Source organism: Armigeres subalbatus, chromosome 3 (genome assembly GCF_024139115.2).
Source record: "Armigeres subalbatus isolate Guangzhou_Male chromosome 3, GZ_Asu_2, whole genome shotgun sequence".
In the NCBI taxonomy this organism is placed as follows: domain Eukaryota; kingdom Metazoa; phylum Arthropoda; class Insecta; order Diptera; family Culicidae; genus Armigeres; species Armigeres subalbatus.
In genome coordinates, this window is record NC_085141.1 from 8,664,038 (window position 1) to 8,678,250 (window position 14,213).

Consider the following 14,213-nt stretch of genomic DNA (forward strand, 5'->3'; position numbering starts at 1 on the left):
ACCGAGGATTAGGGGTCACCTGTATGGTGGACTTTTACCACTGGAACAGGCAATCCGTAATGTTATTCTTAACCAGATAATTAAGGTCTAGCCGACATTTCCCACCAACACGAACGCACGGTTGTGGTTGCAAACAATCCCATTTGATTTTGCCGTGACAGCTGCTCGTGGTTGCAAACAAATTGAATAAAAGTGTGAGTGAAATGTGCGTGTGCGTACACGCTCGCAGAAAACCTAATTAGCTGCCGACACCACACGGCTATCTAGGCTGTTCGTGGAGAGAAGTTGACATTGACTTTACGACAACTCTCAATGTGGCCGAACAGCCGCATAACACATGGAACATTTTCCGACGAAATTCATCGTCGCTCAAACACTAACGACATCTGTTATTTACATCGACTTGGGCAAATCGCGAACCAGGTGGCGGTAGTGAGCAAACGTCAAACTCGAACAAAAGCGATTGGTGCGCCGCGGTCGGTCAATTGGTCAACTAATGATTATTTGAATAGTAGCTTTGTGAATAGTAGCTTTGATTACCATGCGGAGTGTTGCTTTTAAGCCAAATCTAGCTTCAAGTTATTATAATAGTTATATTCTTACTAGGTTTTCAATATACAGCATAGCATAACTTCTCTGGCTAACATATCTAAAAAAATCCGTTGATATTACTAGCTTTGAGCAAACGGCTTTATAACCAGACGTGTTACCAGTAATGCGAGAAAACAACGCGATTTTAGTTTAAGCTGAAATTTTGTAGATTTCGAATGGTTTTTCAATTGATCTAAATTTGCTGATATAATATACTCGATCCAGTTGAAACCCCGAAGTAGGGGCTAGCGAAGTTGGATTTTTCTCACAATCCGTACGTTAAACCTTACTTCGGAAGTGGTGCGCTGAATAGCGCTTCGCGATATGAAAACAGCGCACCACTTCCGAAGTTAGGTTTAACGTACGGATTGTGAGAAAAATCCAACTTCGCTAGCCCCCAATTCCGGTTTTCTACTGGATTGAGAATATAACCATTTACGTTTAGAATTGACATAAATATTGTTGGTAATGAAATGAGTTTCTACTTCAATGAATTAATTAAATTAGTCATAGAAAACTTTAAACCTCATTTTTCTCGGTTCAGCATTGTTGGCTTTTCGGCCTTAATCATATGTTGTTCGAGAATTGATAAGATAAAGACTTTTCTCTTATATTAATCTTATCATGCATCGCGTTCACAAATTATAAATGTTTTTCATTCCAGTATCATACCAGTAGATATTTTAATGCTGATTGGCTCACTTGGAGCTGACTCTTTAGGAATCAATGTAAATATAATAATGTCCGCCAACTGCGAAATTAAATTCGATCACAATCCTCACGGAGTGTATCTACCGGGACAGACCCTATCCGGAACCGTAGAGCTTTGTTTGAAGGACACGCTGACCATGAAAGGTAAAACATGAGTAAGGATTTCAATTAGTTCGTCATCTAGAAATAAAAATTGAACTATTATTATAGGAGTTGTTCTCCAAATCAAGGGCAGAGCAAAAGTTAAATGGTCCAAAACATCCACTATAGGAGACAGTCATTATGTAGTTAAATATCGTGGCCGACAGGACTATATGAACTCTACAACGTATTTAATCGGGTCGAACGATGGATCCAATATCGAACTGCCTACAGGGCTACACGCATATCGATTCTCATTTATTTTACCGACTGATTTGGTCACATCTCTGGAAGCAGACAAAGGCCACATTCGATACACCGTCAAAGTTATGCTCGAGCGTTCCTGGAAAGTTGATTATTCGTACAAAAAGGCTTTTACAGTTCTACGTCACGTAAATCTGAACGAAGAAAATTTGGAAGTACGTCTACCATCAAAAGTTGCAAAGCAGAAGCATTTTCTCTGGGGACCTTTCAAATCCGCTCCGTTGTTGATGATAATAGAGACTCCCATATCCGGGTACGCCCCAGGTCAAACCATAGCTGTTCGCATCGAAGTCGACAACCAAAGCAATAGGCAAATGAAAGGAATTATCACCAGGCTAGTTCGAGAAGTGTCCCTCATCAGTCAATCTCCGCACACCAAAGTCCAGCCGGTTTACACAGTAGTTTCAGAGGTTCAGTGCATTGGCGTTGAAAAGCGCAGCAAAGGCAGCACCATGCAATATCTCAATATTCCACCTTTGCCTCCGACTAACAGGACTTGTCAAGTTATGACCGTCAACTACTTCGTCGAGGTGGAAGGAAATATATCCGGCCCTGCTTCTAACCCCAAAGTCCAGATCCCCATAACATTGGGAACTATTCCGCTAACAACCAACGCCGTTCCGAATTTTGACAATGCAGCAAGCACATCTACCTCGATAGTGGTCCAACCAATGACGGTCTTGCATGAGAATTTACGTGAGTGAAGGAGCTATTTAAAATCATCTTTCTCGCTTAACTTTTTACCATCTCTTGAATATATTTACTAACAGGTCCACCCAGTTATGAGGAAGCGATTCTTTCTTGTGAAAATAATGTTCAAGAAAAAGGAGAAACCAACAAGATTGGATGGAAAGAGTATACACCATGCTACACGATTTACCATTTCAACGAGGAAGATAAAACTCACCCGTATTCAAATTCAAAAAAATACTTGTGATATAAAAATTGAAAATAAAATACGAAAATACATAGATAAGAAGTCATAAGCTATATCGGTAATAAACAAAACATTGTTTCACATTATGCTATTGTGATATTAGCAACCAGTAAACTCTGAAATAGAATATTCTCTTTCGTAGAGTATTTTCACCGAACGTGTTGCACACTACCTTCGATTGTGAGACATGTTGGTTCGATCCAACTTGTAAACATTCCGATGAATGATCGTGGCAAAGCAAAGTGACACGAGAGTCAATCAGTTTGCTGAGTATTGTTGCGACGGATGGTCGATTCTCGTCCGGGTCACGACAATGGCGCAGCCGGTAGTTTTATAACCGTTTTTTCCTCGTGTTTTCAGTTTTGCTCCCGGAAGAGAGTTGTGAAGTGTATGAGGAGTAGACCGAATGACAAGAAATTGCAAAAAAGATGGCAAAATGAGAAACAAAAGACAGCAAAAAAATAATGCTTCGGTCCCCGGTAGGCTCCCTTACGGAAGGGCAAAAATTTCAAAAAACGAATGACAAAAAAACTGGCAAAGAATGATAGCGTCCTCCCTGACGGTAGGGCAGAGTAGTAGGCAGAATGTCAAGAAATTTAAAAAAAAAACAGATTTATCCACCTAGCGGCGATGGTGCCTTTCTCGTTTTTTTCGAGTGAGTAATTTCTACGCACTTTTGATATGTGAAAAAAGTATTTCGGCCATAACTTCTGAGCCCATAGTTCGATCCGGCCAATTTCGATTATGGATTATGCGTCGAATGCAACTTGTTGCGAGCAAATCGGCTGAGGGTAGTGCCTAAAAATAAGTGAGATTTTTTTGTAAAAAAAAATGTATTTTGGCCATAACTCCGAATCCCATAGTCCCATAGCTGCGTGTGTGACCTGTCTAGTGAATGAAGGTGAATAAATTGCAACCACAATCTCGTGCGGTAGTTGATCAGTTTTAAATATTGTCGCGCTCTCCTAAAACGCTCAGCTCTTCGCGGTGGTAAAGCGCAAGCAAAGGGCTGATGTCCACCTAGCGGTTTTTACGTTGCGTAAGCTTTTACACAGGGTGCGTGTCTGTGCTTTCAAATTTAATAAGCCGCCCAATGGGGTTGCCATAGCTGAATAGCCGCCGTGTGTAAAAGTAAATGGACGCGCCCCAGCGCGATTTGACGGAGGCTGATTGAGATGATTATAATCTGAGCGTTTATCTTGGGATGCATAATACCCACCAAACCACAGACAGCTACAAGCAGCTTAGCAATAATAGTGTTTGTAATAGTTCGGAGCAGCAATTGTTTCTTTTGTTCCTATGTTAATACCAGTCGCGATCAAAACACCTTTGAAAATAACTGATAAGCAGCCATTCCAGGCTGGCGGATAAAGCTAAAAGTGAACGGAAATATGTGCGCAATAGCGCAATAGTGTAGTGACGTTGATGGTAGCCTTCACGACGGGTAGATCAAACAACCCAAATTTTGAGTTGTTTTTGTTGAATGTTGGACAAGTCTAATGTTATGTGTACGATGTTTATAATCCCTTGCCAGCCCTGTGAATATGTTGTTGTCTATTGTATGATGAATGTAAATAGAATAAAGAAACGACCACCGCGGAGAGCGAATCGCTTGTGTTTTCTCGTCCACTTTACGCGTCCGAAATACCCCGCCGGGAGTTGTGTCAATTCCGCTGTGTACCGTGGGAAGCCTCCGTGACAACTTCTCACAGGTTATTGGCCCAGTGATAGTGGAGAAAACGGTATATTTCGCTAAAAACAGTGTGAAAGTTTGCCCGCGGACGCTACCCTTTGTGCTTGTAGTTCGGCAGGAGCAAATTTGTTCCACTCGTTAGACTGTGCTGCAGTGGGTGGTTAAAGCAGCTGAGAACGTTGTACATGGTTAAAAGTGATTACCGGGAGGTGGTTAGTGTCCGGATTGCCAGCTGTGTTTCGTTCCATCGAAGCTGGATTCGGAAGCAATTAGTGCGGACTGAGAACCATTTTGTGCAACGAACTGTAACTGTAGCCGGTGGTGATCGAAGACATTAGTGCTGTCCAATAAGCAGCTCGAAGTAGCTCGAAGTTGTTCCTGTCACGCTCATGCCCGTTTGTTGACAAAAAAGAACGAGCAGGACGGGAACAACTTCGAGCTACTTCGAGCTGATCATTGGACAGCATTATTGTTGTGTACCGACTTCGTGTGTGTACGGGATACAGTGTGCGCCATCAGAAAACGAACGATTTCGAAATGGCTGAAAAAGTTTCGATCGCGCGTTTGGGTAATAAGAATTACCAAACGTGGAAAATAAAAATTGAAATGCTTCTGATCAGTGTCGACCTGTGGCATACGGTGAATGAGAAGAAACCGGAGCCAGAGACTGCGAGATGGTCGAAAGAAGATCAGAAGGCGAGGGCAATGATTATTCTTAACGTCGAAGATAATCAGTTGCCGTTAGTGAAAGACGCCAAATCGGCGGTCGATGTGTGGAAGAAATTGAAGAAGTACCACGAAAAGGCTACGGTTACGTCGCGAGTGTCGCTTCTGAAGAAGCTGTGTAGTTTGAACTACGAAGAAAGTGCGAATATGGAAGCGCATCTGTTCGCTATCGAAGAGCAGCATGATAGGCTATCATACGACTATACTATCATCATAGGAGTCATACGACGGTCTGGTGACGGCGTTGGAGAGCCGGCCAGACGCGGACCAGACGATCGAGTTTGTGAAACAGCGGCTGATGGAAGAGTACCACCGACGGATGGAGAAGCGTGCAGGAATGACCCGTGAGTGTGAGGACCGGGCATTGAGTGTGTACAGAAGAAGAAGAAGCGAACGTGCGAGGGAACGAATTTGTTACCAATGCCGAAAACCGGGACACATCCGGATGAATTGCCCGATGCTGCGGGAGCCGGAAGCGAAAACGGCAGCGAAGAGGGACCCCCGAATTTGTTTCGGCGTGGGAGGCGATCGGCAGCAGGGGAACTGGTACGTGGATAGTGGCTGTTCGAGCCACATGACCAGTGACCGGGCATTCTTCAGCAAAATCGATGTGAATGTGAAGCGGGATGTGACGTTGGCGGATGGTTCTACCGTGAAATCTGCCGGAGTAGGCGAAGGCACGCTGAAGTGTATCGATGGCAACGGCGAAGTGAACGAGGTAGTAATGAAGGAAGTGTTGTACGTTCCGAGACTGGACAGTGGATTGATTTCGGTCCGGAAACTGGCTCAGAAAGGACTGAGAGTGAACTTCGACAAAGCGCAGTGCGAAATAATTAGCCTCGGAAGAAGAGTGGAAGCCGTTGCTGAACTTCGTGGAGGATTATATGCCTTGAGAGTTGGAGAGGAAAGAAAGCGGAATTGGCGTACGAGTGTGCAAAGCAAAGCTAGCAATGGGCGTTCGCTTGAGGAGGAGCGCCTGATAGAAGAAACCGATTTTTATGACTGTGTGGACGAATATTGAGGAAAAACCCGATGCTGCACACACTTACACACTTAAATCCAGAATTTCAGCTCGGTAATATTTTTTACTGATTTTAACCGGTAAAAACAAGTTTCAACCGAGATATCAGTAAATTTTTAAGAAATAACCGATATCTGTAACAATTTTCGCCGACGTCTCAGCAGATTTAAATAAAATACTGAATTTCAGTTATACAATTTACCGATCTACTCCGTATTATAACAATCTACCCGCACTTGTCAAAAATAAACCGATTAGTCAGTAAAAAATATATGGTTTACTGAGTACACCGTAAGTTAAATACCAGGCTCTCAGTATCGACCAAAAATTATGATGGTTCAAGTGACGCCATGTTTTTTTCAGTCGAATCAAAAAATTAGAAGCGGTGTTGACATTGGTTCGTGCAGCAATTTTGTATAGTTATAAAAATTCATGTAAGTAAATATATAAGAAAATAATTATACATTCTGACCTTGATCCTGACAATGTTTTCTTTGGATTTTGATACTATATTCTGAAATTTCAGATAATGGTATGCTTTTCGCTATCTCCGATTTGGTGGCGTAGCGCTAGTGATGTTACTGTGTATATCTGATAACCGGAAACAATACAACAAGTATCTTCTGGGAGTAGAATAAGTTGCAGCAATGTACATATAACCATTGTCTATTCACCGAAATAAACGGAAATATTCATGAATTTTGCATTTTCTGTTTTCTTTTTTTTATTAACAAGAAATTCCATTACAATTTGGTTACATTTTATTCAGTAGATCAGGGTACAACAGAAGTCTGCATTCTTTTTACAGATCCACCCGTACTTTTTTTTACCGATTGCTCGGTAAGCTTTGCAGTTTTACTCGGTAATTTTTGACATTTCATCTGTAGGCATGCTGAACCGAGAGCTCGGTTATTCAAATTGATTACCGAGGTGACTACCGAGAGCTCAGCTGTTGAGAAATCGGTAATTCGTTTACCGAGTCCGGTGAATAGATTTAAGTGTGTAAATCCAGAATTTCAGCTCGGTAATATTTTTTACTGATTTTAACCGGTAAAAACAAGTTTCAACCGAGATATCAGTAAATTTTTAAGAAATAACCGATATCTGTAACAATTTTCGCCGACGTCTCAGCAGATTTAAATAAAATACTGAATTTCAGTTATACAATTTACCGATCTACTCCGTATTATAACAATCTACCCGCACTTGTCAAAAATAAACCGATTAGTCAGTAAAGAATATATGGTTTACTGAGTACACGGTAAGTTAAATACCGGGCTCTCAGTATCGACCAAAAATTATGATGGTTCAAGTGACGCCATGTTTTTTTCAGTCGAATCAAAAAATTAGAAGCGGTGTTGACATTGGTTCGTGCAGCAATTTTGTATAGTTATAAAAATTCATGTAAGTAAATATATAAGAAAATAATTATACATTCTGACCTTGATTCTGACAATGTTTTCTTTGGATTTTGATACTATATTCTGAAATTTCAGATAATGGTATGCTTTTCGCTATCTCCGATTTGGTGGCGTAGCGCTAGTGATGTTACTGTGTATATCTGATAACCGGAAACAACACAACAAGTATCTTCTGGGAGTAGAATAAGTTGCAGCAATGTACATATAACCATTGTCTATTCACCGAAATAAACGGAAATATTCATGAATTTTGCATTTTCTGTTGTTTTCTTTTTTTTATTAACAAGAAATTCCATTACAATTTGGTTACATTTTATTCAGTAGATCAGGGTACAACAGAAGTCTGCATTCTTTTTACAGATCCACCCGTACTTTTTTTTACCGATTGCTCGGTAAGCTTTGCAGTTTTACTCGGTAATTTTTGACATTTCATCTGTAGGCATGCTGAACCGAGAGCTCGGTTATTCAAATTGATTACCGAGGTGACTACCGAGAGCTCAGCTGTTGAGAAATCGGTAATTCGTTTACCGAGTCCGGTGAACAGATTTAAGTGTGTGTGTGCCGGATGAGTCCCCGCATAAATAAAAACAGTTTGCCTTACTGTAATTATTATTCATATGAATTAAACGAAATGGTTACTATCTGTATAATAATCGACTTAAAATATGATTGTAAGTTTATCTAAAACAAATACCATATTAAATTTTCAATCTACGACACCATATGCAGTAATTTCGTAATATATTGTTACTATACAGTTTTTTATAATCCATGTTTGATTTTGTTCTAGAAGAAAATGGTAATTGAATGTGGCTGTCCATCAACAGATATAGTAACAATGCTGAATGTATCCTCTGGAGCTAATCATATTTCGTTGCGATTCCACACATACATTTCAAAACCGTATGGTTCAATGATAAAACTATGGTAAGCGTTTTTCTTCTGCAATAAGTGTGTGTATCTTTTGAAAGACGTACGACTGTCATGTTTTGTTTTAATGTGTTTAATGCTGGGTTTTCTCAAACAAGTCTTTTTGTTTGTGCAGAGTAATTAGTTTGTTGCGCCATTAAAAAGGTAAGAATATTATCAAATTTGTCTGCTAAAAAAAGCAATTTCTAACAAAATAAATAATTCATCCTGTTATTTCCCACAGTTTCCTGCAATTTGAAGAAAGGGATGCGGCTGCCCAGGTACTGATGCAAAATGATACCGCATCGCGTCGCAAGAAACACAAACGGCAGGAAGTGTTTACCCGAGGAACTATGATGCAGTAGTTTAGTGTACGATCGATGCCAATCGAAGATGAAGGTGAAGTGCCTCATTTTGAAGCTGGATATTAACAAGGACCGCATGAAGACGCGGGAACGCAGTACCGCTGGATGACAAGCAACTCTGTTCAAGGTGAAAAGCGAATATACCAAGAAAACGGCTGCGGCTTTCGTCGTTGTAAACAGGTATCAAACTACCGGTTCCCTAAATTATACTTTTGCTTCTATTCAAGTATATATAATAAAATATCCAATTACTTTATTCAGGAACATTCCGCCTTTTATACTAGTGAGGTTGGTGGAAAATAAAGCATAATTAGCATGTTGCATATTTATCGTGTTTTCATCACAAAAAGGAAAAAAATACCAATGGTTGCTCCTACTAATTAAAGATAAGAGATACGGTCCATCGATTTTATCCATATATCATTTTACTGTATCTATATTATAACCTATGCTGTTTTATCGAAAAACGAGGATTGTAATAGCATATATTGTGCATCGAAAAAAATGTACTGGAAAACAGCCTATTTTGTACAGTAATTATACTTAACCGCCCATTACTCATATGGTTGATTTGCCAAAGACAGTATACTATACAGTAAAAACCATTTCTGTAGAGGTTAGTTTATCATCCTTTTAAACTGCAAACTGAATAGTAGAAGTAACGTTATTTATTATCAGCAATGATCTGAGAGATGGTCCAATTATAGTCCAGAATTATGCGGGTCGTGAATAACGAAGACTAAGCTGTGAAGAAGACGAAGCAGGGGCTGACGACGCAGGGAGAGTACCGAAGACTGAGTGTCCAACTATGTAGAACTTTGTTTGACTTTGTGAGGTAATACTTTGTGGACTTTGTGATATCTGTTAGAGATGATAAACCTCGAGGAGGAGTGTTGAATGTTGGACAAGTCTAATGTTATGTGTACGATGTTTATAATCCCTTGCCAGCCCTGTGAATATGTTGTTGTCTATTGTATGATGAATGTAAATAGAATAAATAAACGACCACCGCGGAGAGCGAATCGCTTGTGTTTTCTCGTCCACTTTACGCGTCCGAAATACCCCGCCGGGAGTTGTGTCGGTTCCGCTGTTTACCGTGGGAAGCCTCAGTGATAACTTCCCACAGTTTTCGATCTGGCATCTCTTTCATTCTATCCATTGATGTCAAAAACAGAGAAAGAAAACAACCCAACGATAGCAGTTCGATGGGGGAAGCCAACGCTAGGTTGAAGGGGTTGAACTTAAATTTAGGTTGTTTAAACCTATTTGAACTTAACATTAGGCGGAAACAACTTAATATTTAGGTACTTTTTCACACGTGATCAAACTGAAACTACTCAAATCCGAGTTCAACCATCCAACTCAAAATTGGCTTCCTTCACCAACGGTCCAAATTAAGTGAAATGAACTTAATTTTGAGTTGTTTGAACTTTATTTTGGTTTGTCTTATCTAACCTCGTATCTAACCGTGTTAAGGTCACTCCTGACGGAATCCAAATTTAAAAGTGCTCGCGTTTTCGGGGGCACACCACTCGATACGGAAGCAACGCACAACTGTCATTTTTGTTGATTTAGCTTTGCTGCGTCGCAGCATGCGTGAAATAATAAAAATGATAGTTGTGCGTTGCTTCCCTTGCTTCCGTATCGAGTGGTGTGCCCCCGAAAACGCGAGCACTTTTAAACTTGGATTCCGTCAGGAGTGACCTTAAGCAAGCAAAAAGTTCAAGTGCTGCCAGTCTTATTTTCACGTTCATGCATTTTCATACGTTGCCATTTCGACAGTTTTTCACTCCGCCGGTCTCTGGTTATAGGGTTTCTAGTTTATAAGCTCTATAAGCCATTTTACGAGACAGATTCGAACAGCTGATCGAAATTTTGAGTGGACGGCTCGGTCTTTGTTTTGGTAAATTTGCATGCAAACCATCATCAATTCGCCATCATCATCATCATTTCATTCCATTTTCGCAAATGTTCCTTGTAAAATGTAAATATTAGTGTTAGGTCTCCTGTCATTTGAGCTTTTTATAAAATAGCTTATATAAGCCATTTTATACACTGCCAAAAATATCTATATAAGATATATGTGTCGCCGTTATAAATTTTTGCAATAGCTCCACCCTAATATAATCGATGTAGAACCACACATAAATTAAATAATTGCTAATTCGACACCACACATAAAGTTTATTTGGATATATATTTTATAAGTAGTTCGCGTGAAGAAGGGTTATGTGTGCGCTGATATAAATCATAAGTTAAATCTATGGATTTTTGCCAATAAATATGTGTGGATTTTTAGTAGTGTAGAAAGCTCAAATGACAGGAGACCAAACACTAATATTTACATTTTACAAGGAACATTTGCGAAAATGAAATGAAATGATGATGATGATGACGAAATGATGATGGTTTACATGCAAATTTACCAAAACAAAGACCGAGCCGTCCACTCAAAATTTCGATCAGCTGTTCGAATCTGTCTCATAAAATGGCTTATTGTAAACATGGAAGCACCATCCGCTGGAGAGCTGCCCCGGATAAAAAATACAATAGAGTTGCAATAAAATATCATAAAAATACAATACATTTTATTAATGAGCATTAAATTCTATTGTTTTTATATCATACCAATTAAAGTGCCATATTGTTATTCCAATAGACGTACAATAAATTCTATTGCCAGTAGAATTTCGGCAATAGAATTACAATAAATTCAATTGTAATTGCAAAAATTTGTTCGAGAAAAAATCGATTTTTTTATTGTAAAGATACATAACAACCCCTATTTTCTATTGTAAAACTGCCATTTACAATAGGCTTTATGGTGGAAAACAATAGGCTTCAATGTAATTCTATTGTGAGCCACAATAGAGTTTAATGTAATTACTATTAATTTTTGCGTACTGTCACAATAATTTCTATTGTAATTCTTTCGGGATTTTTTATTAGGGTGAGAAGTGAGAACAATGAAAATATATGTAAACATGAGGGGGCTGACGGAGCTGTCACGATCTTCAAGTGAAATGCGCACGGTAGTCAATAGCGAAATCTGCAGTATGACGAAATTTATTCCATAAAAGTCTAATGCCTTGTTCAGATTACAGCTGAATAACATGTTATTCGAAGGTGTTACTTCTGAATAACAAAACTGTTCGCACTAGCATTTTAGGTAATACTATTTGACAGCTGACAGCATGTGTCAAGCGCCAATTTTTTTCGAGCAGTTTGTTGTTTGTTTACAAATATGCAGCGAGATTCTTCAAATTAGAATTCAATTATTATTAAACAATTAATCTGTTTGCGACTAAAGAACTGTTCAGCGGTAATGAGATTTATTAATTTGCTATTTTCTTCGTAATTGCAAGAAGCGGACTAAACTCCGAAGGCGTGAGTTCAGTATGGGATGAAACTGATAGTGATTAGTGTGCGCTAAAAAGCCAGAAGTATTTGTGTGCTTCGTTTAAATTTTATTTTGCTCATTTTTCCTTCGGAAATCGGCTAGGAACTGTGATTACAAGTAAGTAATTTCATTAGCTTGTTTACTGATGTTGCTTTCTATATAAAATGGTGTGTATTGTTTGTCTTAGGTTTCGTCACCGGTGAACGGATGTGAAGTCGAGGATTCCATAAATGTTACACAGGCAGAAAGCATCAATGGAGCCTGGAAGGTCAAGATGGATCAGAAATAATACAATGTTTAACAGCTGCAAGACGAGCCAACGTGAATTCAAGTTAAACAAAATTGTATCGCCAAAACAGTGTGACAATGGAATTCATGGAACAACTTCAGCGCGAGAAAACAGGATTCCTGGAACCCGAACTAACTCGAGAACTACGGTGGAAATTCCAAAAATATTCAGTGCTATCGTTTGGAGTGACCGACGGCTTTTTACTGCGGTAAGTCCGAAACAGTTTATTATGCAATATATTTTTGAAATTTTCGAAATAATGTTACTGACGGTAATAATTTTATGTATTTAGATGCATCTAGTCCTTGGACCCAATGGGAAGTGTCATCAGTGTTGGTTGTCCTCCCCTATTTGATTGTATCGTTGATCGGATTATTCTGCACCTATTTTGTAGATCCAGTTTTGCTCAAAAGGTCACCAATCGGAAAACCACAAGTTGCCGGTAGTGATAGTATTATAATTGGTTTTAAGAGTAAGAAACCCACAAGAGGATGTACGTAGTAACTTCCAATTTTTATAATAAAATAACAATTAAACAACGCAGGATGATATCGCACGTAATCATCATCAGAGGAGATGGTATTAGTTGCCAAAATAAGCTAAAACTATTCATCACATTTCATTTATATCTCAACTTAGGTGAACGAGGCCAGGCACGGAGCTACGTTGTTGTGTTTCGCTAGGAAGGGATCGTGGAGTACTACTAACTAAAATAGATACTAGAGTAAAATAATTCAAACGAAATAAAGATATTCAAACGCATTCACTTCTTCTTCTTCTTTTTCTTCTTCTATGGGTCTACATTCCAAGTGGAACATGGCGCGCTTTTCAACTTGGTATCCTTCACCATTTTCTCAGTTAAAGTTTGAAAGCTTTTCTATGCCTGCCATTGCATAAGTGTATGTCCTGTTTGGCAAGTACAATGGATACATTATGCCCAAGCAATCGAGATTGTTTTCCACCCCAACAACATACTTGACTTAACCGAAAATCAAACTTGTTAACTCTGGATTCGCAGTCCTACGCATTCAGTTGAAGGCAGATAGCTTAAGGGCTAAATATATTCAAGTTAATATGAATTAGACGGTTCAAATAAAATATAAGCAACCTGAAAATCTGTTTTTATAAACTATGGATTCAATTCAATTTTAATCTAGCTTTATTTTTTATGAATTTAAAAATTATTTATGAAAGTTTCCCAAGTATTATCGAATTTAAAATTTGATGTATAACGTGTTTGAAGTAAGTTGTGAAAAGGTTTCTGTTAAACTTATTGATTGACAGAAGATGTTTTGTATTACATTCTCACGACTTTCTGATAACATGTAATTTTTTGATATTTGTTTGGTTTGGCCAGGATGATTTCTCGAATGATGGATGATTTCTCTCTTACAAAGGGTCGTACACTAATTACGTAAGCACTTATGGGGGGAGGGGGGGTCTGCTATTTTCTTACGCTCCATATAAATATAAAATGATTTATATTGGAAAAATCTTACATGGGGGCAGGGGGGATTGAAAAACCCAGAAAAAATGCTTACGTAATTAGTGTACGGCCCCTTAGTTAGAAGATATGTAGTTATGATCCACATGAATTTCAAATACCATGTATGTGTATTTTAATTTATTTTATCAAAATGGAATTCTAAAAAATGTATGCATGTATTTTTTTCATCCAATCCTGTAAATATTTTTATTTGAAATGAGACATTTGTCAACAGCTTTTGTTGTATTAAATTTACAGA

At 38.7% G+C, this 14,213-nt stretch overlaps 1 protein-coding gene and 1 long non-coding RNA gene across 4 annotated transcripts; both read left to right on the plus strand.

Annotated features, from left to right (window-relative positions):
• The first annotated feature begins 1,048 nt into the window (after positions 1-1,048).
• Positions 1,049-2,930, plus strand: LOC134220070 (arrestin domain-containing protein 3-like). Its single transcript, XM_062699025.1, has 3 exons — positions 1,049-1,446; positions 1,513-2,403; positions 2,478-2,930. The coding sequence occupies exons 1-3, from the start codon at positions 1,278-1,280 to the stop codon at positions 2,642-2,644; spliced, it is 1,227 nt and encodes a 408-aa protein (XP_062555009.1). The 5' UTR covers positions 1,049-1,277; the 3' UTR covers positions 2,645-2,930.
• Positions 2,931-11,872: 8,942 nt separating this feature from the next.
• LOC134220930 (uncharacterized) lies at positions 11,873-13,278 on the plus strand. Of its 3 annotated transcripts, none has more exons than XR_009982120.1 (4): positions 11,873-12,296; positions 12,367-12,676; positions 12,761-13,047; positions 13,108-13,278. It is a non-coding gene; the product is annotated as an uncharacterized LOC134220930 (long non-coding RNA). The 3 variants fall into 3 exon arrangements; XR_009982119.1 differs by having other exon boundaries at positions 12,761-12,961; XR_009982118.1 differs by having other exon boundaries at positions 11,874-12,296; positions 12,761-13,278.
• Positions 13,279-14,213: the final 935 nt, after the last annotated feature.